Genomic DNA, 25,125 nt, shown 5'->3' on the forward strand with positions numbered 1-25,125 from the left:
AGTATTACATAGGAAGTTGGTCATGGAGCACTGCTCATCCCATTCTGTATGCTTGAATTTGGCTTAGGTTGATACAGAGTTACCAAATTATAAATGTATGGTATGGATTTATATTAATCAGGTGTCTGCTGGTAGCAAGTGTCAAAAACAACTCAAACTAGCTGAATCATTTATTAGGTCATGTGCCTTGAAAGTTCATGGTCGGGATAGAGTTCAGGGCCTTCACTAATTCATCAGATATCTCTGCCCTGGTTCTGTTTCTGTGCGCTGGTCTACATCCTTTCCTGTTAAAAACTCATCACTTCCATATAACAGGTAGAAGAGAGTAGAGGTATGGTGGGTCTACAGCATTATCTTTTGGAGACCCCAGAGAAAAGAGAGATCCTCTGTCTTAGCCTCTGTGTTTAACAATCCAGAGAAGGGTCTTGACTGGGCCAGCTTCAATTAAGATGGGTTCTAAGCAACTAAGTTTGGTGAGGCTGGGATTTATGCCAGGTCAGTGGAAAAGGAGCAGGCATCCTGCTCAGTCACTCAGTTGTGTCCAACCCTTTGTGACCCCCATGGATTGTAGCTCACCAGGCTTCTCTGTCCATGGGATTTCTCCGGCAAGAATACTGAAGTGAGTTGCCATTTTCTCCTCCAGGGGCTCTTCCCAACCCAGGGATCGAACCTGCATCTCCTGCATTGGTAGATTCTTTACCACTGAGCCACCTGGGAAACCCTCTAGAGAAAGAAAGTCCTCACCAAAAGAATAGAGTCGCCATGGCCTGAAGAAGGGAGGAAGACTGCTAGTCATAAAAACACCAGATACTCACAGCTCATTTCAGTTATTGCAGTGGAATAGGTTTTCTACCCCTTTCCACCAACAGCAACTAAAAATAATAAGCATTTGTTTACCTTGTAAACATTATTCACTACCAGATAGTTGCTTTGAAATCTACTGTTCTTCATTTTAGAAATTTTTGAACATTAAGTATAGAATACCATGAAGCAAGGCACAAGGTCAGCTCACTCCGTACCAGAACCCGTCGAGTTTTCTATGCTCAATACCCAGCACCCAGCTCAGTGCACAGAATAAACATGAAATAAATGCTTATTGAATATCCTATTGAATAAACACATTGTAAATGATGCAGGTTTTTCAGTTTTAGAATACCTGAGTTCTGGGTCCTGATTTGAGAACTTCTAGTTAATAAGGATGAAGTTTTGTGAAATATCTTGTCTCTCATCATTGATTAAAAGTCCACAGATTCATTATCTTGGCAAATCATCACTTTTAACTAGATGACTTCCAATATCTCTTCCAGTGGTCTTTCTACAAGCTCATGAAAATTAAAATACAAGATATTATTTGTGGCTTATAAAACTCATAGATAAAACCAAGAAGACAAAAAATTTTGTTATTAATACAAGTTGTGGAATAACAACCAAGGCCTCAAAAGGGAAAACTTAAGTGAATGTGAAGTTTTCGTCTTGTGAAATTGCTCACTATTTTTTATTAAATGAGATATGTAAATTGAAGGAAAGAATTGAATTGCTTTGAAGAATTTATAAAGCCTTTTGGGGAAGGGTGAAGATAATGGCTTTATGACAGATGGCAGGGGGAATAAACATAGAAGAAAGGTATCTAATTGGAAAGTCTTATTAAACTTTTCCATGTATACAGAAATTGCTATTTCATCTTCCCAGGAAGACGTTGATAAAAATCACATCACTTGATACTTTTGGAGTTGGGTAGAGGTGGAAGAGGTATGATGAGGATGTCAGATGTGATGAAATTAAATCCGATGTATTTGATGCCAAAGTCTCATTCTAAATTTAAAATGTTTTCTTTTGGTATTTGTAGCTTAAATTTGCTTTAAAACAGGAAAATAATAGCTAAATAATTAAATAAAGTCAATAAGTTCTTTTAGGAAGCAAAAAGTGAAGCAGAAGGCAAATTAATTTTAATTCTAGGAAATTATTCCAACATGCATTTATCTTTTTCATAAAAAAAGTATACAAAAAATCCCCACCCTCCAGCAAAAACATGAAATAAGAAAGGATGAAATGCTTTTGAAGCTTCTTAAATTATGGCTGCCAAGAAACTGAATTTTGGTAATCTTCAAATTATACATATAAAATTGATGATTGCCTTTGACTGACAAAGGATTGGCTAGTTAAAAAATCAGTTTCATGTGTTATCAAAATCTGTTACCATTTCAGTGTTTCTAAACTTGCCCCAAATTGTTTCTATAGGTGTGCAAACTAATGTATTTGGACATGGGTATTCAAAGATACACATGTTTTTAAAATGAATCATTACAGTGCACTGTTAGACTTCAAGTGTGAACATTATTACTCATGCACTTTACAAACATTGAAGAAAAATAAATAAATTATGGGATATTTGACAGTCTTCATTTCAAACACTTTCATAAGTAAAAGGACAAAACCCTTCTGTTCATGTTGAAGGGGTTCAATTCAGTCCTAAGGGTTTGGCCGTTCACCAAGGTTGACTGATCTTCCCGTGGTGGGACAGAGGCAGGAGGAAGGTTCATTTGCTTGGCTAACTTGCTAGGGATAACCTGCAGAATACGTTAACGTGCACTGGTATCTGGAACCTCGGTTCTTTCCATCAATAAGCAGAAGCGGCATTTTTCTGAAGTAGTCGATAATATCTGACACAGACAGAAAGTCCTGAAAGAGTCAACATAGGAAGAAAATCAGCATTGGAATGTGTAGTATGAATTTCGCAGTTTTTTTTTTTTTAATCTGCATAATGTCCTACCTCTTGTACTATGAGGATTATCAGGCTATGTAAAATTTGGCAAAGATTTTGATTTCTGCTATGGAACTTTGAAAAAAATTCCTCACCAACATTCAGCAAACTATGGATAAAAGACATAGTATGTATTTATGTATATGTATTTTTAACTTCATGTAGGGGGTTATATATATTATATACAGAGAGAGATGGAGAGTCTAATTATGATAGCTTTACCTTAGGATTGTTCTTTTTATTTTTTATTCAAATATAGTTGATTTATAATGTTGTGTTAGTTTCTTATGTACAGCAAAGTGATTACGATATATGTATATTCTTTTTCATATTGTTTTCCATTATGGTTTATCATAGGCTATTGAATATGGGGCCTCATCGTTTATCTCCCTCTTTTTCTAAGGACACCAATCATTGGATCTCAGGAGGATTGTTCTATTTGTGACTTGGTTTTGGTTTTTGTGTCCCTCCTTTAAATCACTAATAATGTTAGGAGATATAAGCAATCAGGAGGTCAGACAGCATCTCTGTTGTCTGAAGATGATATCTGTAGTATGGCATAGTCGTTCCTTCATGACATCTGCTGTGTCCCCGCTGCCACCTCCACACTCACAAGAGCTTTGCAGCGAGTCCTTTCATTCATCACCTGTATCACCCTTTCCCTGAGGGCCAAACTGAGAAACCCCCATCCGTACATTTAGAAATGAGTCAGATGTTACCGAGGTACCCCAGACAGAGTTGCACACTTCCTCCAAGACTACTCTTCTAGGTGCCTCCCTCCAGGGCAACGGCAACGAGTGGTCTGTATTTGTGTGTTTCCACACAAGACCAGTAGAGATCCTGGAGAGCAGACATCTCTGCTTCTACGGGACCTATGCAGCTCTACCCACCCCGAACCAGTGATTCAAACATATGACCAAAATCATGTGTTTTTTCTACTGGCGTACATAATCATAACTTAAAAATATTTGGAGTGAAGTAGAAGTTATGGGTAAGTTGTGTTTCCTTCTGGAAATGGTTGATACAGCTGATCCTCCTCCTGGAACTTTGAAGTTAAAAAAACACATTTGAAGCATTAGGTTTAGCCATAGTTTCCTTTGCAAAGAGCAACCCCGAAAGGTTTTTTTTACACAGTTCTCACTACTACCCCCAAAGGGACTAGCATACACCTTGGGGAAACAGAGGGAAATGTTTTCGGCAATTTGCACAGCTTCATTGCCCTAACCTCCATTTTTAGGGAGAAATGACCCAAGTCATTTTTCCAGATGTTCATTTAAGACACGGCCTTATAAGTACACTGTACCCTTACATCAAAATCATGTCACAGAGGTGACTTTAACTCACTTCTGAGTCATAGAAGGACTTGCGTTTGGCACTATTTAATGATACTTTTAATTTAAACATTTTTTAAAGTTATACATGTGATTTTAGACTAGTTGGAATAAAGATGTAAAAAAGACACTGTGGCAGAGGTAGACACTGTTAACATTTGATTTCCTTCCAGTAAATGCAGGGTTTCACTAACGCAACTTAACTCTAAAGTTGCCAGGCAGTACGGACCCGAAAAGAAGGCCACAGCCAAGTTCCGTGCAGGTAGTATGCAGAGAGGCACACGCAGAAAACTGGGGAAGTTTGACAACTTGAAACCCTTACCTCTTTCCCTCGGAGTCCAGTTCCCAACAAGTAAACTTGGCTTTCCTCCTGATAACGGATTTGGATGTTGTAAACTTTATCTTTGTACAACACCATGAGAACATATGGATTGGAGATCGTTTTTTTAGAGCTGTCTCTAACCAGGAAAGTGCCATCCTAAAAGCATAAATTCTTGTTATTATGGAAGTAGCAAAAGTCAATAATTCTGTTGCCTCTAAGAGCAGCAGACAATCCTCTAGAGATCTGGAAACCTACCACTTGACAATTTAGTGAACAGTTAGTTCCCCAAACAGCGGTAATCCCATGTGTCATGGATTTCTTGGTTGTCAAGAAACAGGCAGCAGAGGTTGTATTGGAGAAATTCCCAAATTTCGAAAAGACCTCTTTGAAGTCTCTCAGTGAAAAAGGAATCTCTTTTACAATAGATGGCTGAGTGGATACAGAGCCAGCAAAATAAGGACTTTAGTGGTTAACTAAAGGTATCTCTTCCTGCTCCTGAGAGTTAATTCTATGCAGTTTTACAATAAAAAATCTCTTTTACAATAGATGGCTGAGTGGATACAGAGCCAGCAAAATAAGGACTTTAGTGGTTAACTAAAGGTATCTCTTCCTGCTCCTGAGAGTTAATTCTTTGCACTTTCTTTCCACGGTAAAAGTCAGAATACACCCAAATACCTAAGAAATGTACCCATTTTAAAACCTCATGGTGCCCAGATACTGCGTTTCATCATCAAACACCTGAAAAAAATCCAATGTGTATCATCCTTTTTTCTTGATGTTTACCAAAATAGTGTGGTGATCTGTCCTATACTTTAAAATTTCATTTCATAAATTAGCTACATAATATAATAATACTATAAAGATCTAATATTAAAATAGAATGAATTAGGAAGAACTCCTTTAAATTACTCCTTCTTTTGTGTATTGAAATCAGGATGATCAATTTGCAATAATGGCTTTCCTTTGTTCTTTTTTCATTCCAGCTTGAATGAGTAAATTCTAGTCAAAACATCTCTGTTAAACAAATATACCTGTGGATTCATAGCTCTGGCTTCACTTTGGAATTTCAAGTTTTGAAGACTTCCAGAGCCCACATAGCATCCCTGACTAATTAAATCAGAATCTCTCCAGGTAAAATCAGAATTTTTTTTTAATGCTCCTCAAGTGATTTCAATGTGCAATCCCCTGGCGGTCCAGCGGTTAAGAATCTGCCTGCCAATGGGTTCAATCTCTGGTCCGGGAAGATCCCACATGCCTTGGAGCAACTAAGCCCACGTGCCACAATGACTGAGCCTGTGCTCTAGAGCCGGGGAGCGGCAACTCCTGAGCCTCTGTGCCTGGAGCCTGTGATCCGCGGCAAGAGAAGCCGCGCAGTGAGATGCCTGCACACCGAAGTGAAAAGCAGCCCTTGCTCACCGCAACTGGAGAAAGCCTGAGCAGCAACAAAGCCCAGCACTGCCAAAAATAAATAACTTTTATAAAAAGATGGGGAGATGAGCATTAATCGCTTCGTATCATTAAAAAAGAATAAAAGTGCGACCAAGCTTGAGGCTTGAGGACTTTCGTTGTAGTCTCGAGATATGAAGGATGTGAAAGATGAAGGATCTTTGCCTTCCCATCTTTGATATATAGGTTGAAGATTAGTGTTCAGTACTGGAAGACAGGAAATCTGGTTTAAGACCTTTAATATTAAATGACAATTAGAAATTTCTAGGGAAAAGGACAAAAAGTTGCTGTTGTCTGTCTCAATCCATATTGAGACATTCCTCCACATTGATATGGATGGCGATTGGGTGTCAAGAAGAACATACAACTAGTAAGATGTTGGAAATTTGGGGGAAAGAGTTTCCTTTTGATGCTGTGTGGTTCCTGTGAAAAGATGGACCGTTTTCATTAATAAAATCTCCTAAGACTCCACCAATCAAATGACTACCTTAATTTAATTTCCCCAGGGTCCTAGGAGTCACTGCTGTGGACGTTAGTAGGTGAGAAGCCGGCACTAACCGGTGCCCTTTGGTATAACAGCATGAATGGCACCCAGCAGAATCCCTAGCCCGTAACTGTATGTTCAGCCTGTCTGACTCTCTGAGACCCCATGGCCTGTAGCCCACCAGGCTCCTCTGTCTATGGGAGCTTCGAGGCAAGAATACTGGAGTGGGTTGCCATTTCCTCCTCCAGGGGATCTTTCTGACCCAGGGGTAGAACCCAAGTCTCTTATGCCTCCTGCATTGGCAGGCAGATTCTTTACCACTGCATCCCCTGGGTTTTGTTTTATTGGATGATCTATCCAAACTGTAGGAAGAGAGGTTGTAAAACTAAAAATCTGTTGTTACTTGAAAAGCAGCTATGAAAAGCAAGCTTGAAGCCAGTATCTAAAGCCCATCATTGGTACTCAAGAAAAGTCAGTCCCATTTCTTTTCTTCTATTTATACTTAAAAAAATGAATTTGTAGCACAGTACCTGGTTTATCTTTCTAAGAGCCGCTTCTGCTTCTGTTCGGGTAATATAAGAAACATACCACTCTTCATTTAATGAATTCTGAAAATGTAAATTTTAAAAAATGGAATAAACTTTGTAGTTACATAAGTAAGTGGGGAAAAAAAGCCTCCAAGTAATCATTTCCATAAATCACAACCTCAGTTCCATGAAGTTTGAAACACTTGTGTTATTAACTTTGAATATAGAATCATTCAGGTGAAGCTAAATAGAAGATATTTTGTGTGAACTGCTTTTTATCATATACTCATTCCCAAGGCAGAGGTGAATAAGCATTCGTAGATAATGGAGTCTCTAATCAGGAAAGATTTAGATGTAATAATTTCTTCAGTTTAGTATACTAATATATTTAATGAAAAACACTGGGTTAATGAGCGGTTAAATGACTTGTGCTATGTCATAAACTAAGAAACAGATGAAAAATAGAATTATTTTTCTCACTGTTTAATGTGAAACACACATTTGCCATTGGAAGAGAAACATCAAGGAAAAATGATGTATTTTTCAACTGAATTCTCCTCTCAATATTTTTCACTAAAAAAATAAAGACTAAAAGAAAATAAAAGTATAGGAGAGTATTCAGTGGGAGATTCTGATGATTCATTTGCTGGGGTAGAAATAAAATATGAACATATGCCTGATTACCTCTTCTTCCCCGGGGGATTGTGGTCGATGCTTGCTTGGAACTGGCGAGAAGTTCCTGCCTTCCACTCTGGGAAGTGGTCTGTTGCCAGAGCCTGTGAAAGTATAGCATTTTGAACGTTAATTTACTTTAAGCAATTTTTCTCTAGTCATAACCCATCACTGCACCCCACCCCCCTCCCTGACAATGCCCTTGTAGTTGTTCCCAGCAGTTAACATTTCAAGAAACCACAGCTTCCAAAAGAACTTTCACTTGTTCAAAACCACAAGGGCTGCTCGGGCCCTATTCTGCAGCCATGCCAGTGAAATTCTGAGACACTACACCGCACATTTGATTGTTTGCTTAATTGAGCATGTTACATATATACCAGCAAGTGGTAACAATGTGGAGGCAAAGATAATTATGTTCTCATTTTCACAAAAAGGAATGTGACTTACCCAAGATAAGGTGAAATTACCTTGAGAATATTCTTCGCTTTCAGAGCCAGAGCTTACTACCTGTTGTTCTTGACCAAATTTCTTACAGAAGTAGAATTGTTAGACTCACATAGAAGGAGGCCCTGACAATATTTGATCCATCAGGAAGTCTGTGTTGGAGTCTGTACATTACCCAGCACTTGTGCCTCACCTTCTCTAATGCTTTTTTTCCTTGTTGACAGTTCCATGAAATTTTTCAGGAGAATGTGTTTCCATCTCAGGAAAGGTTTGATTATGTTGATTTGCAATTGCTAAGCTTGTCTCTATATGCCAGAACAGCTATTACAGGCTGGTAAATTCCATGAGTTGAATGTTCTCTTAATAATTCATGCATCATTCATTTGTTCATTCAACAGATATTTTTTCAGCACTGCTCTGTCCAGGCCCTGATTAAGGCACCTGTGTACACGACCTTTCATCCTCACAGCAATCCCACAAGGTGGGTATTATCTTCTTTTTGAATATCATTAAACAAAGGTCCAAAGAGTCTAGACAAATCATGCGTCTTAGTGGCAGGGCCAGGACTTGAACTTGTGATTCCCAAATATGACTGTGCAAAAAAGAGAATTCCAGGGGGACCCTGCATTTAACAAGCACTCCAGGTGGCTCTGCACCAGGTCTGTTACTTCATCTACAATATACCACAGAAGGGTAAATCACCTGCCCCAGGGTCCCTGAGAGGGGAGAGTTTCTTGAAGAGTCCAACTCTTCCTGGTCAGGATTATTCGAGATGCAGATGGGGCTAGCCTGAGCTGCTGATCTTCCTTCTTAAGGCTCCCAGTACCTGAACAGACCTTCCCCATGCCCACCGTTGCAGTGCAACATGCAGGCATTTTTATAATGTTGGTTGAGTGAATGAAATCTAGCTATATGAGAAAGTCATGTAATGAAGGTCTATAGTGCATGGCTGTCTTAGAATTGAGGAATTATTCTCTATCTGCATCTGCAGGTCAGCACCACAGAGTCACTATTCATGACATTACTTTTCATTGCAGTCACCCTCCACCCTTAATATCTAGATCCTCAAGGGAACTGGGACAGGTTTTTAGCCACTATAAAGCACATCCTTTATCTTCCTGACCTTGGGGCAACCAGTGGGTTAGACTGAGGACCTGGTGTCCTGGCACTCTTAGAAGAAAAGGGATCAATTTTTATTAAGGTAGTAGAGTAAGTACTCTGCATTCATGGCTTCCACATCTGTGAATTCAGCCAACTACAGATTGGTTCAACCAATGGGTTAGCCAAATCTGTGAATGTGGAGCTGTGGATGTGAAGAGCCAACTGTGCGACATCATTTTATACAAAGAACTTGAACATCCTTGGATTTTTATATCGGTGGGGGTCCTGGAACCAATCCCCCCTCCTGTATTAGAGGGATGATTATATTAAAAAAATAATAATAAATAACCAACTATTTATATCAATAATCTCTACCACCAACTCATAGAAGCAGGGGTCTATGGAATTTACTTTGGGAGATATTGCTATAAGTGAAGTGTCTGAAACTCAGATGCCTAGACTGACCAGGCAAGGAACACAAAGTAGGTTTACAAAATAATGAGTTGTGGCCACTGAGGGGTGGGGGTGGGGGGACTGTGGAAACCATGTAGTGAATAAAGACACTATATCCTAAAATGCTTAGGAAACACTGAAAATGCTTAGAAAACACTGGGTTTCATTGGTATCAGCAATAGAATCTCACACATATATGGCATGATGTACCCAACTAAATGTAATAGACATGCTCCTGAAGAGTCTACTCTTAAATTAAAATTTTAACTTATTAGTTTTCTGTTTATAACACATACTAGTGTTCCTGCATGTGTACATGACTACAAAAAAAAAGTGTTTTATTTTTTCCTCACAGAATTTTTAAGTCTTAAGTCAACCTTTAAAAATTTCACATTAAAAGCCATATTTCTATTTTTTCTTGAAAAAGAAATCAGAAAATCTGGTGACACAAGATGTGTTTCCTAGCATGAGAAAAAAAAAAGTGTTTACTAGAGTTGGGTGACTCTCCATAGTCATTTGACAGTCATTCAACAAACATTTTTAAGTGCTTACCATGTGCTAGTCACTTGCAAGTCTTTAAGGATAAAAAATAAACACAGCTAGCCCTATCGTGTAGGCCTCTGTTTCTATTTGAAGTGGTCCATGAGCCAGCAATACCAGCTGGGAACTTGGAACTTGGGAATCACATGGAAACTTACTAGAAATGCAGAACCTTGGTTCCCATCCAAGACCCACTGATTAGAATCTGCATTTTAACATAGCTCCCAGGTGATTTGCATGCATTTTAAAGTTTGAGGACTCTCTCAAGAAATACTTATCATGGACACCCAAAGGAGGTATTATTAAAAAATACAGGTCTTCAGCCAGACTTACTGTATCAGAATCCTGGGGGCTGGGGTCTCTTAATCTATATTTTAAACATCCTCAACTAGCACTACAGGTTAGATTCATTATAGAAATCAAAACTACAGAGAAAGCTGGCGCTATCCTAAGCATCATATAAAAACAGCAGGGAAGGAAAGTTCTGTGTGGGAAGATAAAGGCCATGGCCGCCTTCCTGTGGAAGAGAGTGTGTGTGTGTGTGTGTGTGTGTGTGCGTGTGCGCGCGCGTGCGTGTGTGCGCGCGTGTGTGTGCGTGTACATGCGTGTGTGTGTGCGTGCATGCGTGTGTGCGTGTGTGTGCGTGCGTGTGTGTGTGTGTGTGTGTGTGTGTGTGTGTGTGTGTGCGTGTGTGTGTGTGTGGAGTATCCTCTCACTACAGCAACCTTTGGTACTGTAGTGAGAAACCGAAGTGCCGAATAAGGAAGTACTGAATGAGGAAGTCAGATGCTTTTAGGAAACAACAACACTTTTGCCAAAAGGCTTTGGGACATCCATTCATGACGGCATATTGGCTAGAGTAGGTCACTAGAGCCCAGAGTACAAACCTTGAGAGAAGTATGGTGGCAGGGAGGCACTCTGCGAAAAGTTACAGTTACTGTGGAGACAAAAAAAAGGACAGATTTTAAGTCAGGTTGGGGTTCAGGGTCAGAGATGGAGCCTGAATTGGGGAAATGCTGCTTCTCTGACTATTACTTCTCACCCCCTCCCTGAAACCATGGGGGCAGGGCAAAAAGAAGGAACTTATTGAACATACTTCACTCCCGTCTGAGGAAGACCGTGCCAAAGTCTTAACAAGCTTCTCAAGATGAAAAACAAAAGCAACAAGAGAACAGTGTAAAGAGCCTTAAAAGCTACTTTAAAAAAGGAAGCAGCAGTCTGAGGACTCTGAGTCTGGAGCACGACAGACGTTCTCTGGGACAACGCTTCTCTTTCCGTTAGGAAAATATATTCCACTGGCTTGTCGTTAGGGACTGGGGCCTGGTGTTCTACACGGAGCAGGGAGGGCATCAGAAACAGAGGGCTCGGCCATGCTGCAGCAGGCAGAAAGTGCATCTGCGGGGACAGTGGCGGGGAGGCCCTGAAACTCTGTCTGCTCCACGCTGAGAGGCATTTTCCCCACCCTGTAGGCCAAACTTTCTATAGGCCTGCTCTGTTTGGAAATCTCCTGTGAGTGGTGTTTTGAAAGAACGAAGGATAGGGCTGGGCTCAGGGTGGGATGAGGTGGCATAAGAAAGTGGCAGACATGGCAGAAGAAGAAAAACAACCCGAAGAGTGAGAAGAAGCAGAAAAATCAGAGCAAGAGGCACCCGGGGTACATGAAAAAAACTGGGAATCCTTCCAGATATCTAGCAGACCAGAAGGATCTTGCTGGTGGGTGAGTTTCCTTCCATCCTCAGGGGAGGGACTAGGCCTCTCCCTTTGGGTAGTAAAGGAAGAGAGGAGCCCAAAGGCTGGTGGGTGAACCCTCGGGGGGTGCCAGGAGACAGCCTGAGGACTTATTTATGAGACATGCCCTGAGTCTTCTTCCTCCTGTCTCTACCTCCTCACGGGCCCTGAGAAACACTCTTGCTACTGAGAAAACAGACCTGCTGGGGACAGAGCCCGTACACTGACTATTCCATGTCTGCTAAGTGCAAGGTGCATTGGATGGGTATTCCCATCCAAGATGGAGGGTGAACTCCAAGTAATTAATTGGGCTTCTGGAGTGTTTGTTTCTTTGTTTTTAACCTACAGAGTTAAAAACATTCCCTACTTCCTGCCAAAGAGTCCATTCTGTCTGGGGCCATGACATTCTCCCCAGGCACAGCATTCAGAGGACAGCAGTGAGTTATATGTGTATTTGTGCATTCTTCATGCTCAGTTTGGCTTTCTTTCTTAAGACCCAAAATGTTCTGACCCTAAGACTGGTGGCTTATTTCTTTTTTCCTCAACCCAGCTGATATTAGCTCAATATCAGTGGCCCTAGACGTCATGCTAGGTCAGAACTGAATGGTTCAGCACACACCTTTCTGGGAAGCCTCCAGATGAGTGAGTTAATGGGAGGGAGTTCTTGGGCGATGGCTTCGTAGATCTTGAAGGGAAGGTGTTGGAGGTCATGGGGAGAGGTGATGGCTGGGGTGGAAGTCTTTGATGTACTTCAGAGGAAAAGAAAAAGGAAAGATTGTCAGAATCCAAGAGTCACAGGAACATACATCCCCAAACTACTCCCTGGTTAGAAACAGCTAGTGTAAAGGGAGATACAAAAATTCAAAAGATCAAATGTCATTAGGAAGTGGTGGGGTGGATGCCCACCCTACAAGGTTTTTCTCGTGATTTACCACCTCAGAACACAGGTTTAAAGGCTGCCATTCTGCATCATTCTCCATAGTACACTTTTTTTTCATTTTTGAAATGTTAACTTGGCAGAAAATTGTCAGTTAGAAACCATATGAATTTCAGAAATGATTCACAAGTTTTTTTTTAATGAAAGACAAATTTTATGCTATGTCATTCTTATACGGTGAGTAATCCTTTACCCAAATGCATTAGAGAGCTTAAATACTGGAATGCTGTCTATCATACTGTACGTGTGATTTTCAATTTTGCTGTACTTAGTAAGTATTAATAATTTGCACTGTTATGCATGAACTTAGCAGTTCTCTTTGGTAATCCAGCCAAGTAATTCCATTTTATTATAGTTATACAGTATACCAACTGGCATACATATGCTTAATACTAATTTTACAATTATAATGGATTCTACAGAGTTTCTATACTAACTAATTCCATCTGAATCCCTGAGCAGAAAACTAAAGGAAAGGTTACAAGTCGTAAGAAAGTCTTTCTAAACATACCATCATCTTCATCCTGGTAAGGGGGAGAAAAAAAGAGATATTAATTTATCATCAAAACACAATTTCTCAAAGAAAAATGCATTTCTCAATTATAGAAATGCCTCTGTTTTCTTTCTTTAGCAGTTGTGTGTCTCCACAATAAAGGTACTGTGGAGAATGACAGAACTTGCTAAATAATTTATGATTCCTTAATACAAATCATTTAAAGAAATTCCGATCTGAAGCAGTCTTTATATACTTAAATAGGTTCTGAAGTGTCTAAACGGGCCTAGAGATACTAATAATGATGATATCTACTATGTCTCCCAAAGATTCACATGCAATATTTCATCCAATTCTTCAAGCAACTCTTCAAGAATTTAACATTTTCATTTTACAAATGAAAACACACTGCCCAGGAAGCACGCCTAACTTGCCAAGGGTTACACACCTAATCCCTCTGACCCAAAGCTTAACCTTCTCTGGGTCTTTGCTTTGCATTGACCACTCTGGTTCAAAGCACTGCAGCCTTGTTTCTCTGTCACCAAGTCGTGTCTGACTCTTCACGACAACCACGGACTGCAGCATGCCAGGCTTCCCTGCCCCTCACCACCTCCCGGAGTTTGTCCAAGTTTATACAGCCTTACTGATTTGAAAATAGCTTCCAAGGTGTATCCACTTGGTTCAGCACATTTATCTTTAGGACAGCCTTCTGAAATAGATAAGGGAGGGGGCTCTATGTTCTACTCCTTAGATAGGAAATGATGTTCAGAGAGGCAAAAATAATTTTGCCATTGACTAGTAGACCAGAATTGTCAACCTGGACTTGTTAGGCTAGGACAGTAGTGATGAACAAGCACCTCCCTCAAGTGTTGTTGTGGGGATTAAATTAGTTACTACTTGTGCCTGGTATATTTGAGTGCTCAATAAAATTTTGTTATTCTTGGTCCTACCACTGAGATGAGGCAAGATGGATCATAGCCAGAATCACTCATCCAGGTTGGCCAGCTGGGAATGAGTCCTAGCAGAGGGCGGCATAAATAGATGCACATGGACTTATGGAATCCCGAAAATGAAACTGGTCTTTCACACTGCTGCAGCCATGTCTCCTCTGGTCCAAAACATAAGATTTTTAGATTCTCATGACAACAAGTGTCAATCCTTCCAGAGATAGGGATCCTTGGGAATATGATAGCATCCTCATTTTCAACCTTCTCTCCTCTTTGTCCCTATGGCTCTGAAACCAGACTGCTGTCCTCACTCTTCCCACAGGCTCCATGGGCACTGCCGCCCACCTGCCTTAGTCAGGGCATTCCTGAGGCTGAAGGGCACTGAGCTTTTCCTCGGGGTGACTACCCTGTGTCTTCCCCATCATTCAGTGACCACATCACTAAGAAGTCACACTTAGCTCTTCAACCCTTATACATCACTTTCTTCACTTCTCCTCTGCAGCTCATCCTGTGATCATATGCCCCTTAGCACATTAGAGCATGTCCATTACATCTTATATCTTAGCACTTCATCTGCTCATATCTCCATTATGTCTTAGCACTTCATCAGAATAAGCACACCATTTAGCATAGAGCTGTGAAACACCAGGCACCTATGGACTGAGCCCTTGAATATGCACGGGCAGTTTACAGTACAGAGGAAGTCAGACAGACCTGGATTTCAATCCTGGCTATCTCCCAGCTGTGCAACTTGCAATGAGTATCTTACCCTTCTAAACTTCAATTTCTTATTAGTGAAAGAGAAGCAATGACTCCTCCTAGCAGATAGTCAATGCAAAGAAAATGTAAAGTTGGAGTGACTAACTGTCTTGGTCCTCATTTACCTAAGACTGATGAAGTTCTTGGGACATGAGACTTTCATTGCTAAAACTGAGCAGTCCTAGGCAAACAGTCAGTCAAAAGTAGCTAGGTTGGCAACATGAACACAATATACATTCCATAAACACTCTTTCTTAGGCCATAGAGGTATTTAAGGGGAAAACAGAGGCCTAAGAGACTTTCTGGGAGGCCCAGACTCTGGAGCATCCCTTACTTTATCCTCCCTTCTACCTACTTGCTACTCCCCTTGCTCACTACCACCTGGTAATGGGGTTGCATTTAACCCAGCCTCCCTAGGAACCTTCAGAGGGACAGGAGCTAATCCATGCAGCATTTGGGGCAGGAGGGAAAGCTGGAGACCCCAAAAGACACCAGTATTCAGGAGGCTACTGTGCGTAGGCCTGGCTTCTAACACGACTTCAGTGAAGGCCGAGACAGAGCCTCGACCTCTGCAGAGTCTACGCTGGTCTCCCTGGGCCAAGCATTCACCAAATGACATTCTGTACTTACATTTTCTCTTCTCTCTGGTCCCCGCATATGCCTGAAATGAATCAGGGCAAAGAAAAAGAACTGAGCATAAAGAGTTTCAAAGAATATAAACAGTTTCACTTAATCTAATATTGAGAAATCAAACCCACTGAGCTGTAATAAAATGGGAAGCAAAAAAAAAACCCCCAAACACCCAGCAGAAAAGCAGGGGAGAGGGAGGCTTGATGACTCAATGTTCTGTCATTATTGTAAGCTGAGCTAGGCAAACCTCTATTGTGTTTAGCAACTGCAGCAAATAATTACATTAAAGGAAAAAGGTTTAGTCAGCAAACTCTTTCAGTTCAGTTCAGTTCAGTCGCTCAGTCGTGTCCGACTCTTTGCGACCCCATGAATCGCAGCACGCCAGGCCTCCCTGTCCATCACAAACTCCCGGACTTTACTAGTAGCTATTAAATTTCTTGGATGTTTCTCCAAGCAAATATAAGCATTTGAGGAAACATTCTCCTTTGCTGATGTTTGAGAACAGTCGTCGGGGGCTCACCTTTGGTGTGAAGGAAAGACAGCTGGGAAAAGCTGCTGCTTTGGTCCCTTTTCCAGAGGCACAAACTGGCCAGGCAGATGTGGTGGTGGCAGCCTTAGACCCATGGTGAGCAGCAGCCTTCACGGGCTCGCATCGTGTCCCCACAGAGAGGGCCCGAGGAGGGCAGTTTGCTGGCAATTTGCCTCCTGATCAGTGATTCACATGATCTCATCTTGTTTATTTAAAACTTTGCTATTTTGTTCACTATGATATTTTTGACATACATTTTGATTTTTTAGAATATACCATTAAAACATTAACTCAGTTGCTAAGATTTTACCTGTGCACCCTAGCCCTGGCCCTGATTTCATCCTCACATTAGCCAAGCAAGGGTCATAATTTTGAATCCTGATTGCACAGATGAGGTTGATGGAAGCCTTGGTTTTGCCCTTAGTAGGGAGCAGAGTTGGGCCTACCCCAGCGATGTTTGTGCCATTTGGTTAACAGGTCCCCAGAGACTGCATAGTAAAGTTAGAAATGTTAGAGCTGACAGGTGCTCTGCCACTATAAAATGTGGTTGAGCAGTGAGGAAGCTGCTTACAGAGACCTCAAAGCGGCCACAGTGACGTCCTCTCCACTGCCTGCATGGTTATAAAATGGTAGGCGCAGCGCTGCGCCTTGTGGTGGAAGGAAAAGTCAACCAAAAATCAGACTGGTGGAGAAGGTCTCCACAGACGGTGTTGTCCCTGTGCTCCAGAGGAACCATCTGTTTACGCCTCTCTGCTAGCTCACCTTGTCCTGTAAAGTGACCCAGGTGCTCCACAGCCAGCCTGAGAAGCCTGAACGCCCCTCAACCCCCAGCGGCACAGCGAGCCCACTCCCACCCAGGGGCGCCACGGTCTTGGGCCCCTGCATGGAGCTAACTGAGACGAGGCAGGGGTTCACGTCAGCCCTTCTGCGCCACAGCCCGAGCAGCAGGGGCCGCTTACCTTGGCACAGGCGGCTTCTTCCCTGGCAGGGGGCTGCCTCTGTCCTGCCTCTCCGTGGCTGGCGGTAACGGGGGCTTTGGTATCTTGGGCAAATGCTCCCCAGGAGGCCTGCAGTGAGAGAGAAAGGATGGATGAGAAACAAACTACAGTCCTACGGCACACGCCCTGTACCAACACACAGGTACCCAGAGTCACTCACCTTCCCCCTAGGACCGAGGGCTGCAAGGCAAGAGGGAAGATACGTGAGCATTCTCAGCACTTTCCACAGAACAAAGACAAGACACAAAACAGAGAAAAAGCAAACAAAACAAAACAGGAGAAAACTCACCTTGTCAGAAATCGCTGGTTTCTTTCCTGTAAATGACAAACAGCAGATAAGCCTTGAATGTAACAGCTAAGCTTTGAAACTTTTGAGGAAACTGAATTCCAGCAGCTAGGAGGGATAATTGGGTTTAAGCATTGAGGAATCATGGGCTTCCCTGGTGGCGCTAGTGGTAAAAAAAACCTGCCTGCCAATGCAGGAGACCTAAGAGACTCGGGTTCGATCCCTGGGTCAGAAAGATCCCCTGGAGCAGGGAATAGCAACCCACTCCAGTGTTCTTGCCTTGAGAATCCCATGGACAGGAATCTGGCAGGCTACAGTCCATAGGGTCACAAAGAGTCGGGCACAACTGAAGTGACTTAACACACACAACACGCTGAGGAATCATAGGCTTTAGACCTGGAGGGTCCCTTACAAAGCACCTAATTTTATAGTCTCAGACAAATTAAGTGACTTCACCCAAGCGTAACACAGTGTTGTGTACATGCAAGCAGTATTGTGAATTCTGAGCTTCTTTCCAAAATGTTTTAATATAATTGATGCTGAAAAGGATTAATGCCTTCTTGAAATTTTGTGCCTCTTTCATTGGCCAAGAGCTGCTTTGTACAGCCTGAGTTTATTTGCATATCTGAAATAAACTCATTTGCCACAGAGGGGTCAATCTTCCTTTCAGTCCTGTGGTACACTCGCCATTGTATAAGGCATTGCATTTAGTTCCTGAAAAAAATTTAATTTGGGGTTCAGAGTTTCAGGAGATTCTTCCCGTGGGCTGCAAATCATTTTGCGTTGGCTTTTATTTTTCTCTTTCTTTCTTGTCTCCCTCTCTTTCCCTCCTGCCCTCCCTTCCTTTTCTTCTTTTACTTTTCTCTTGTAACAGATGACATATAGGCTTCCTGAAGAAATGCTAGGTGTACCTGAGAACCGTGCATTGCAAAGTCATTCAAAACAATGTATTCTTTCTTCCGTCCAAAGTTCCCCAGAGTAATACCCTATGTCTTCAGTGTAATAAAAGCACTAGTTAACTGGATTCAGCCAGGTTTAGATGCAAATCTTGTATGATTTTGAGCAAGTTACTTAAAATTTTTGAGTCTCAATTTCCTCACCTGTAAAATGGGAATTATATGTTAAACTGCGTAGGTCTGCTCTAAGGATCAGGTGACAATATATATGCAGGGCCAGCAATGGCCTGTGGGTGCTGAGAACTGTTAGATAGCTCCTCTTTCTTCCCCTCCATCCACCTCCCAGCTCAATCAGCACTCTGTGGGAGTGGTGATAATCTACCTGGAGCTGCATTTTTGAGACACAATTTATTCCTTAAAGACTGAATACATGTCCAGCCCATAATATGTCCTAAGACTCTTGTCTCACTGTGAAGAACTGACTACCTATGAGTAGTTTGGATGGTATAAAAATGTTCATTACTTATAAAATTTTGGTTTGATATGGAAACCCTACTTTAGAGGGATACCCGGGAAACAGATTTATATCATTAGGCCTGAATAGATTTTCTGAAAAACATCTGCCGGTTTATGCATATTCCCAGGGCATGTTAGGAGCCTCCTAATAAAAGTCTGAGCATTTTAAGAGATTAATTCTCCCAAAGCATCATGGATAAGGGGTTCAAGGGTAGAGCTAGTATTATCAAGGAAAGGTGTCTTTCAAAAGAAACCTAAATAAAAACAAAAATATTTTAAAAGGGTAACTTTTGTACAGGAAGTGATCCTGAAAGATTTGACATCAGTATTACAATTTTCTGACACTTTGGCTCATGGTAGCAAGCAGAGCTGGAGTCTGAACTCCAGTCTCTCTCTTCATCTTCATCTAATGTGTCCAGCCCTCTGCCACAGGCCATTTTAAACTCAGATAGCTGATATAGCTTGGCATGAACCAGCAGAGCTATGACGCAGTTCAGGGAAACTGTAGCAAGCATAGCATCAAATCTAAGAACTGACATTTTGCCTACAGAAGAGGAGACAAAGGCCACAAAGGCTAAATGCCTTGCTCACTATGTAGCTAAAGAAGGGCTAGGGTGGGGCTGGATTCCAGGTTCCTTATCCCTCAAGGCTCAGAACTCCTTCCCCAGAGCTCCCCCCCAAGGAAAGTCCAGGATCTCCAACTGCAGCAAGACGTGGTAGAACAGGGCATCCACTTTGAAGTCAGAAAAGACTTGGGTTCAAATCCAAGTTGAATTCTAATCCTGCACCTAGTTCTGCAATTTTGGGAAATTAACTCAACCTCTCTGAACCTTAGCTTTATCATCTGCAAAGTGGGGATGATAATACACCCCCTTTTGTGGACCTGGGGGGAGGACTAGAGACAATGTAGAAGTAATTCTCCATATCATGGATTCCATACCCATCAACCTCAGATCAAAAATATTTGGAAAGAATAATTCCAGAAAGGTCTAAAAAGCAAAACTTGAATTTGCCATGTACTGGCAACCATGTATGTGTATTTATATTGTATTTACAACTACATACATAGCATTTATATTGTATTGGGTATTATGAGTAATCTAGAGAGGATTTAAGTTCATGGAAGGATATACAGAAGTTATATGAAAATACTACACCATTTTATATAAGGGACTTGAGTATCCCTGGATTTTCATATCCACAGGGATCCTGGAATCAGTCCCCCCTGAAGACACTCAGAGATAACTTATTTGTGGTGGCTAAAGCACTTGCCCCATAGTAGGTGCTCAATACGCTGTAGCTAAGTTTTAGAACTGAATTAAAATAGCTTTAAGTAGAAGTAGCTGCCACCCAAGAACACTCTGGATCAATTCTGGAGGAAAGGACTGTAGCATACCCACAGTTTGGTCAATGATACACGCAACAGAAGATGACTCTGACATCTGAATAGCACCTTAGAGTTTCACAAAGTATTTTCTCATTATAGAGCATCCACCTCATACATAAGGAGACACTCTGAAAAAGCAACATCCCTGTGGTCAGTGAGCTGCTCAGGAGGCAGCGAACAGCTCTCCCTGGCCTCTGCCTCTTAGCCCAGATGCTTCCCGATCGTCCTTCAGGAGGACCATGTGATGGGCATGTGCACAAATGGTGCTCCATGGAGAAGCAAGCCCAGCACAGGGTGAAGGACAGGAGCTCTGAGCTTGGGTCTCCACCCCCATCACCTGGCATCTGAGTGACCTTGGGAAGTTACCTCTTCATGTCTCAGTTTCCTCCTGTGTACAATGAGGCTGACTCTAACAGTCCCCTTTCCATAGGGTTGTGGCGGCAGTTAAATGAGGTGATGCCCGTGAGAAGCACGCAGTAAGCACGCATTAATGTCAGCCACTATTGTTTTTGTGTTGCTAGTCTCTTGATCATGTCCAACTCTTTGTGACCCCATGGACCGTAGTCCACCAGGCTCCTCTGCCCATGGAATTGTCCAGGCAAGAATACTAGAGTGGGTAGCCATTCCCTTCTCCGGAGGATCTTCCTGACCCAGAGATGGCACCCAGATCTCCTGCACTGCAGGTGAATTCTTTACCAGCTGAGTCACCCGTCAGCCACCGTTGTTGTTGTCATGTTGTTATTCAGCTGCCAATCCGTGTCCAACTCTTCTTGGCCACTATTACTGAGCAACAAATATGAAAGATACCAACCTAGTGTGAAGGGCTCTCTGTCAAATGGAACTAATGAACGATCTAGGGCCGGTTTCGTGCTTCTGTCTATGGAAGGAGCAGGGACTGGAAGGGAAAGAGACTGAAGTCAATTCACAGAGAAGAGCATTGGGCCGGGGTAGGTGGGCAGATGGGCAAGAGAGGGTGGCCCCATGCTCACGCTTGGCCGTTCTGTGGTTCCGACTTCTGCTCGGCTCCTCGTGGTTGGGCTGGGGTGGGGGTAGCGGCTGCTTTAACAGAAATCCACGTGTTAGGAAGCATTTCCCACCCGTCAGCAAGCCCTGAGAGCTTTATCCCCCTAATAGGTCTGAATCTGTTCACTTTTCTCCATCCCATGGACAGCTACCTATCCATGTCTCACGTGAACGGAGCCCCCTGTTCCACACTCTGGGAGAGCATCGTCTGCATGTCACTGCTCTGCCAAGCTTTCTCGTGGCTCCGATCACATCAGGGACAGAACTAGACCCACCATGGCCTGCAAGGCCCTGCCTGGGCTGACTCCTTCCATCACCTTTGTGTACTCCTCTCTCAGGGCCCACTGGGCTCTCACCCTAAGTACCTTCTTGCGGTTCCTGCAAAATCTCATGCTTGTGCATCTTCGGAATCTACGTGCTTGTATCTTCCTCTGCCTGGAATATTCTTTTCCCAGCTCTCACCACAACTGTCTCACACTGTCCAGCTCAATGTCGCCTCTCCACCCACCATCACGTCCCCTGGTCTCCTGTCTCCCTAACTACACATTACTACTCAAGCTACCCTGTTTATGCATCTCTTTACTTGCTGATTATTCACCTCCCTCAACCCAAATGAAAATTTTATGGAACAGGGACATTATTTGTCTTGTTCATGCTCTATTCCCAGAACACTGCTGGGCGCTGCTGCTCAGTAAGTATCCACAGATGGAATGAATGAAATTCTGCATCCCAAGAGTGAGCTGCAGATTTCAAGAGCAAAACCCATATGTAGATAAATTCAGCTCCATGAGCTCCCTTTGTAATAAAACTGCAAAAGCAGGAGGAAGCCATCTGTTCTTAGACAGAGTGTCCCAACGGTGGCGTGGCCTGGATTTTGAACTTTGGGGAAAATGCGTCCTCTGTGTCCCTTAGTCCTGAGACCTGGCATTCACCACGGCTGTCCGAGTGCTGCAGTCCCTTGTGGAGAGAGCACATTTCCAGCTGTGGACTCCTGAGCCTGAACTTCTCTGGGTCTCTTTGGATACAAGCAGACCTCGGAGATAATGGGGGTTTGGTTCCAGACCACAACAATAAAGCAAAAATCAAAATAAGGCTAGTGAACAGGAAAATCATAAATTTCTCTATGGCAGGATAATCAGACCAACTCAGAACTGAAACACATACAGTATGTGCCCATTTGTGATGGGCCTTTCCTACTGTGCAATATATACCTGCATTAACCAGACCTCCTCAAGACAGGAGGATATAAACAAACTTGGGGGGAAATGGTCCCTTTATTCTAATACCACCACTGTGATTTTTAAGTTTAGTATTTCTTTCTCATCCTGTCAGGGGGTTGCACTGAACTAAAGGCTTACTCTGCATGCACACCTGGCCAAAACAGCTCTGATGAACTTTGTGTATAATGTTAACTTGTGAGTATGACACAGGAGTCTTTCTCTCAAAAATGTGTGAAACTGAATCTCTAGCTCCTGACTGGAGGAGCAGTTCTCAGCACTTCTGAGAGTCTGTCCCCAACATTAGAATAAAATTATCTTTTAATCTTCTTAGTTTGATTGTTAATTGGATTTTCATCAACACTAGTCACATTTTTTTTTAATTTCCCACTGTATATAAAAGCTACATTTATATTCGAATCTATTAAGTGTGTGATAATATTAAGTTTAATAAAGCAACATACGTATCTTAATTTTAAAATATTGCTTAAAAATGCTAACCATCATCTGGCAAGGCAGGGTTGTCACAAATCTTCGATTTATTAAAAACACAGTATCTGTGAAGCGCAATAAAGCAAATGCAACAAAATGAGGTGTGCCTGTTACTTAATTAGATCCATGGAATCGGGAACTGTAAGCTTGAAGAAAGAGGAGCAGGGGGTTGCTGCCCCTCTCCCTGGATCCATCACAGCACATTTTGGTCCCAAGCTGTCTGTCCATGGAATCTCAGGTGCCGGCCAGCAGGTGGTACAAGTCTTTTCTCAGGAGAGAGAAGGCCTAGGACCCAAACACTAGCAGGGGTCATTTACTTATTCCTCTTAGATTTTATTTTACAGTTTTCACTTATTTCAAAAGTGGGAAATAATAGCACAATGAATATTAGAAGGAAACTTTTTATTATATAAACAGCTTGTATCATTTATGATAAAGAGAAAATACCAGTGATAAATAGCACGATGCTGCGTATGAAAACCACTAGCATTTCACCCCCACAAAAGCCCACTGTACTTGGGCATGAGTTTCCCAGCCTGCATGTAATTTTTTTCTTACTGGCTGCAGTTGGATACAGATGTCTACAGTCAGTCCTGCCTGCAGAGGAAGTCATCGAGCAGACACAAGCACAAGAAAAAGGATGGCGCCTACCTGGTGGGTCCGGCCGCCCGCGGGCAAAGGAGGGAGCGCAGTCGGCCTCTGTGGGGGCACCGGCGGCTGCTGCACTTTCCCAGTGGGGGGGCGGTCTGTGGAAATAAAGGCATTCAAATGGAAGGAGAAATTCTGCACCAAGGTGAGTGGGGCCACCAGCCCGGTGCATCGCCAGATGCATGGCAGAGATGTGCCCGCACCTGGGTCATACAGGGTGGGGCGCCCTTGGCCCCTTGCCTTCTCTGTGCCTGCCCGTTCATCTCACTCTTTTACTTGGAAGCAGCTCTCACCTCACTCTGGGGACTGAGCATTTATCAGGGGTTTTGGTGATGAAGGCATTAAAAAAAAAGCCTCTTGATAATGAACTCAGCCAGTACCATGAGGGAGTGTTTTCAGGCAAAACTGTAAAGAAATAAACATACACGCCGCTACATATATGGGCATGTGTAGGTGCACACACACGGTATACACCGTGTACATGCCATGCAGACCCGCACACGCAGGCACACCCAGCTGCCTGGGCAAGGTCAAGCCCACTGTCGTGGCTCACGAGGACCCTGCCCTAGGTCCCCTTCCTTCCCCCACTAGTGCTCTGCGTTGTCCTCCCCTCCCACTTCCTCCTCCTTAGAGGGAGGAGTCAGTCACCAGCTCCTGCTACCAAACCACAGGCTCCGAACAGAAACTCACATTACTGATCCTCACAGACGCAGCCCCGGGCAGGCTGACAGACTCACAGCGCTCCGCCTCTTTGACAGAGAAAGGCCAGGCCAGGACTGTGCGTGTTCCTGCGTTTTGTGCCCTGACCTATTTTGCCTCACCCAGTCTCAGCCCTGGGGAGGCAGCACTCCTCCACAGGGAATGGGCTCAGAGCTCAGGCGAGCCTGGCCTAGCCTCACACCTGCACACCCACTCCAGCCGTCGCTCAGCCCCTCTGCCCTCACACCTGCACACCCACCAGCCGTCGCTCAGCCCCTCTGACCTCGCACTTGCACACCCACCAGCCATCTCCCAGCCCCTCTGACCGCACACCTGCACACCCTCCAGCCATCGCTCAGCCCCCTGCCCTCACACCTGCACACCCACCAGCCGTCGCTCAGCCCCCTGCCCTCACACCTGCACACCCACCAGCCGTCACTCAGCCCCTCTGACCTCACACCTGCACACCCGCTCCAGCCGTCGCTCAGCCCCTCTGCCCTCACACCTGCACACCCACCAGCCGTCGCTCAGCCCCTCTGCCCTCACACCTGCACACCCACCAGCCGTCACTCAGCCCCTCTGACCTCACACCTGCACACCCGCTCCAGCCGTCGCTCAGCCCCTCTGCCCTCACACCTGCACACCCACCAGCCGTCGCTCAGCCCCTCTGCCCTCACACCTGCACACCCTCCAGCCATCTCCCAGCCCCTCTGACCTCACACCTGCACACCCACCAGCCATCTTCCAGCCCCTCTGCCCTCACACCTGCACACCCACCAGCTGTCGCTCAGCCCCCTGCCCTCACACCTGCACACCCACCAGCCGTCGCTCAGCCCCCTGCCCTCACACCTGCACACCC

The 25,125-nt window shown here is 43.5% G+C and overlaps 1 protein-coding gene across 2 annotated transcripts in view; it reads right to left on the reverse strand.

Moving 5' to 3' along the window:
* Positions 1 to 1,924: 1,924 nt before the first annotated feature.
* The window catches only part of LCP2 (lymphocyte cytosolic protein 2), a 48,734-nt gene continuing 25,533 nt past the window's right edge, over positions 1,925 to 25,125 (reverse strand). Inside the window, exons 8-21 of one of the 2 annotated variants that reach the window (XM_061129427.1) lie at positions 23,571 to 23,665; positions 21,177 to 21,243; positions 20,999 to 21,082; positions 17,392 to 17,417; positions 17,263 to 17,282; positions 17,064 to 17,171; positions 15,576 to 15,606; positions 13,258 to 13,270; positions 12,429 to 12,558; positions 10,969 to 11,018; positions 7,556 to 7,647; positions 6,875 to 6,952; positions 4,415 to 4,570; positions 1,925 to 2,679 (exon numbers count right to left, since the gene is read on the reverse strand). In XM_061129427.1, the coding sequence (XP_060985410.1) occupies positions 2,557 to 2,679; positions 4,415 to 4,570; positions 6,875 to 6,952; positions 7,556 to 7,647; positions 10,969 to 11,018; positions 12,429 to 12,558; positions 13,258 to 13,270; positions 15,576 to 15,606; positions 17,064 to 17,171; positions 17,263 to 17,282; positions 17,392 to 17,417; positions 20,999 to 21,082; positions 21,177 to 21,243; positions 23,571 to 23,665 (1,073 nt within the window). In that variant the 3' untranslated portion in view covers positions 1,925 to 2,556. Of the gene's footprint in view, positions 2,680 to 4,414; positions 4,571 to 6,874; positions 6,953 to 7,555; positions 7,648 to 10,968; positions 11,019 to 12,428; positions 12,559 to 13,257; positions 13,271 to 15,575; positions 15,607 to 17,063; positions 17,172 to 17,262; positions 17,283 to 17,391; positions 17,418 to 20,998; positions 21,083 to 21,176; positions 21,247 to 23,570; positions 23,666 to 25,125 lie in introns of both variants that reach the window. The other variant, XM_061129426.1, reaches the window with a different exon arrangement.

This window comes from Dama dama, chromosome 25 (assembly GCF_033118175.1).
Source record: "Dama dama isolate Ldn47 chromosome 25, ASM3311817v1, whole genome shotgun sequence".
NCBI lineage: Eukaryota > Metazoa > Chordata > Mammalia > Artiodactyla > Cervidae > Dama > Dama dama.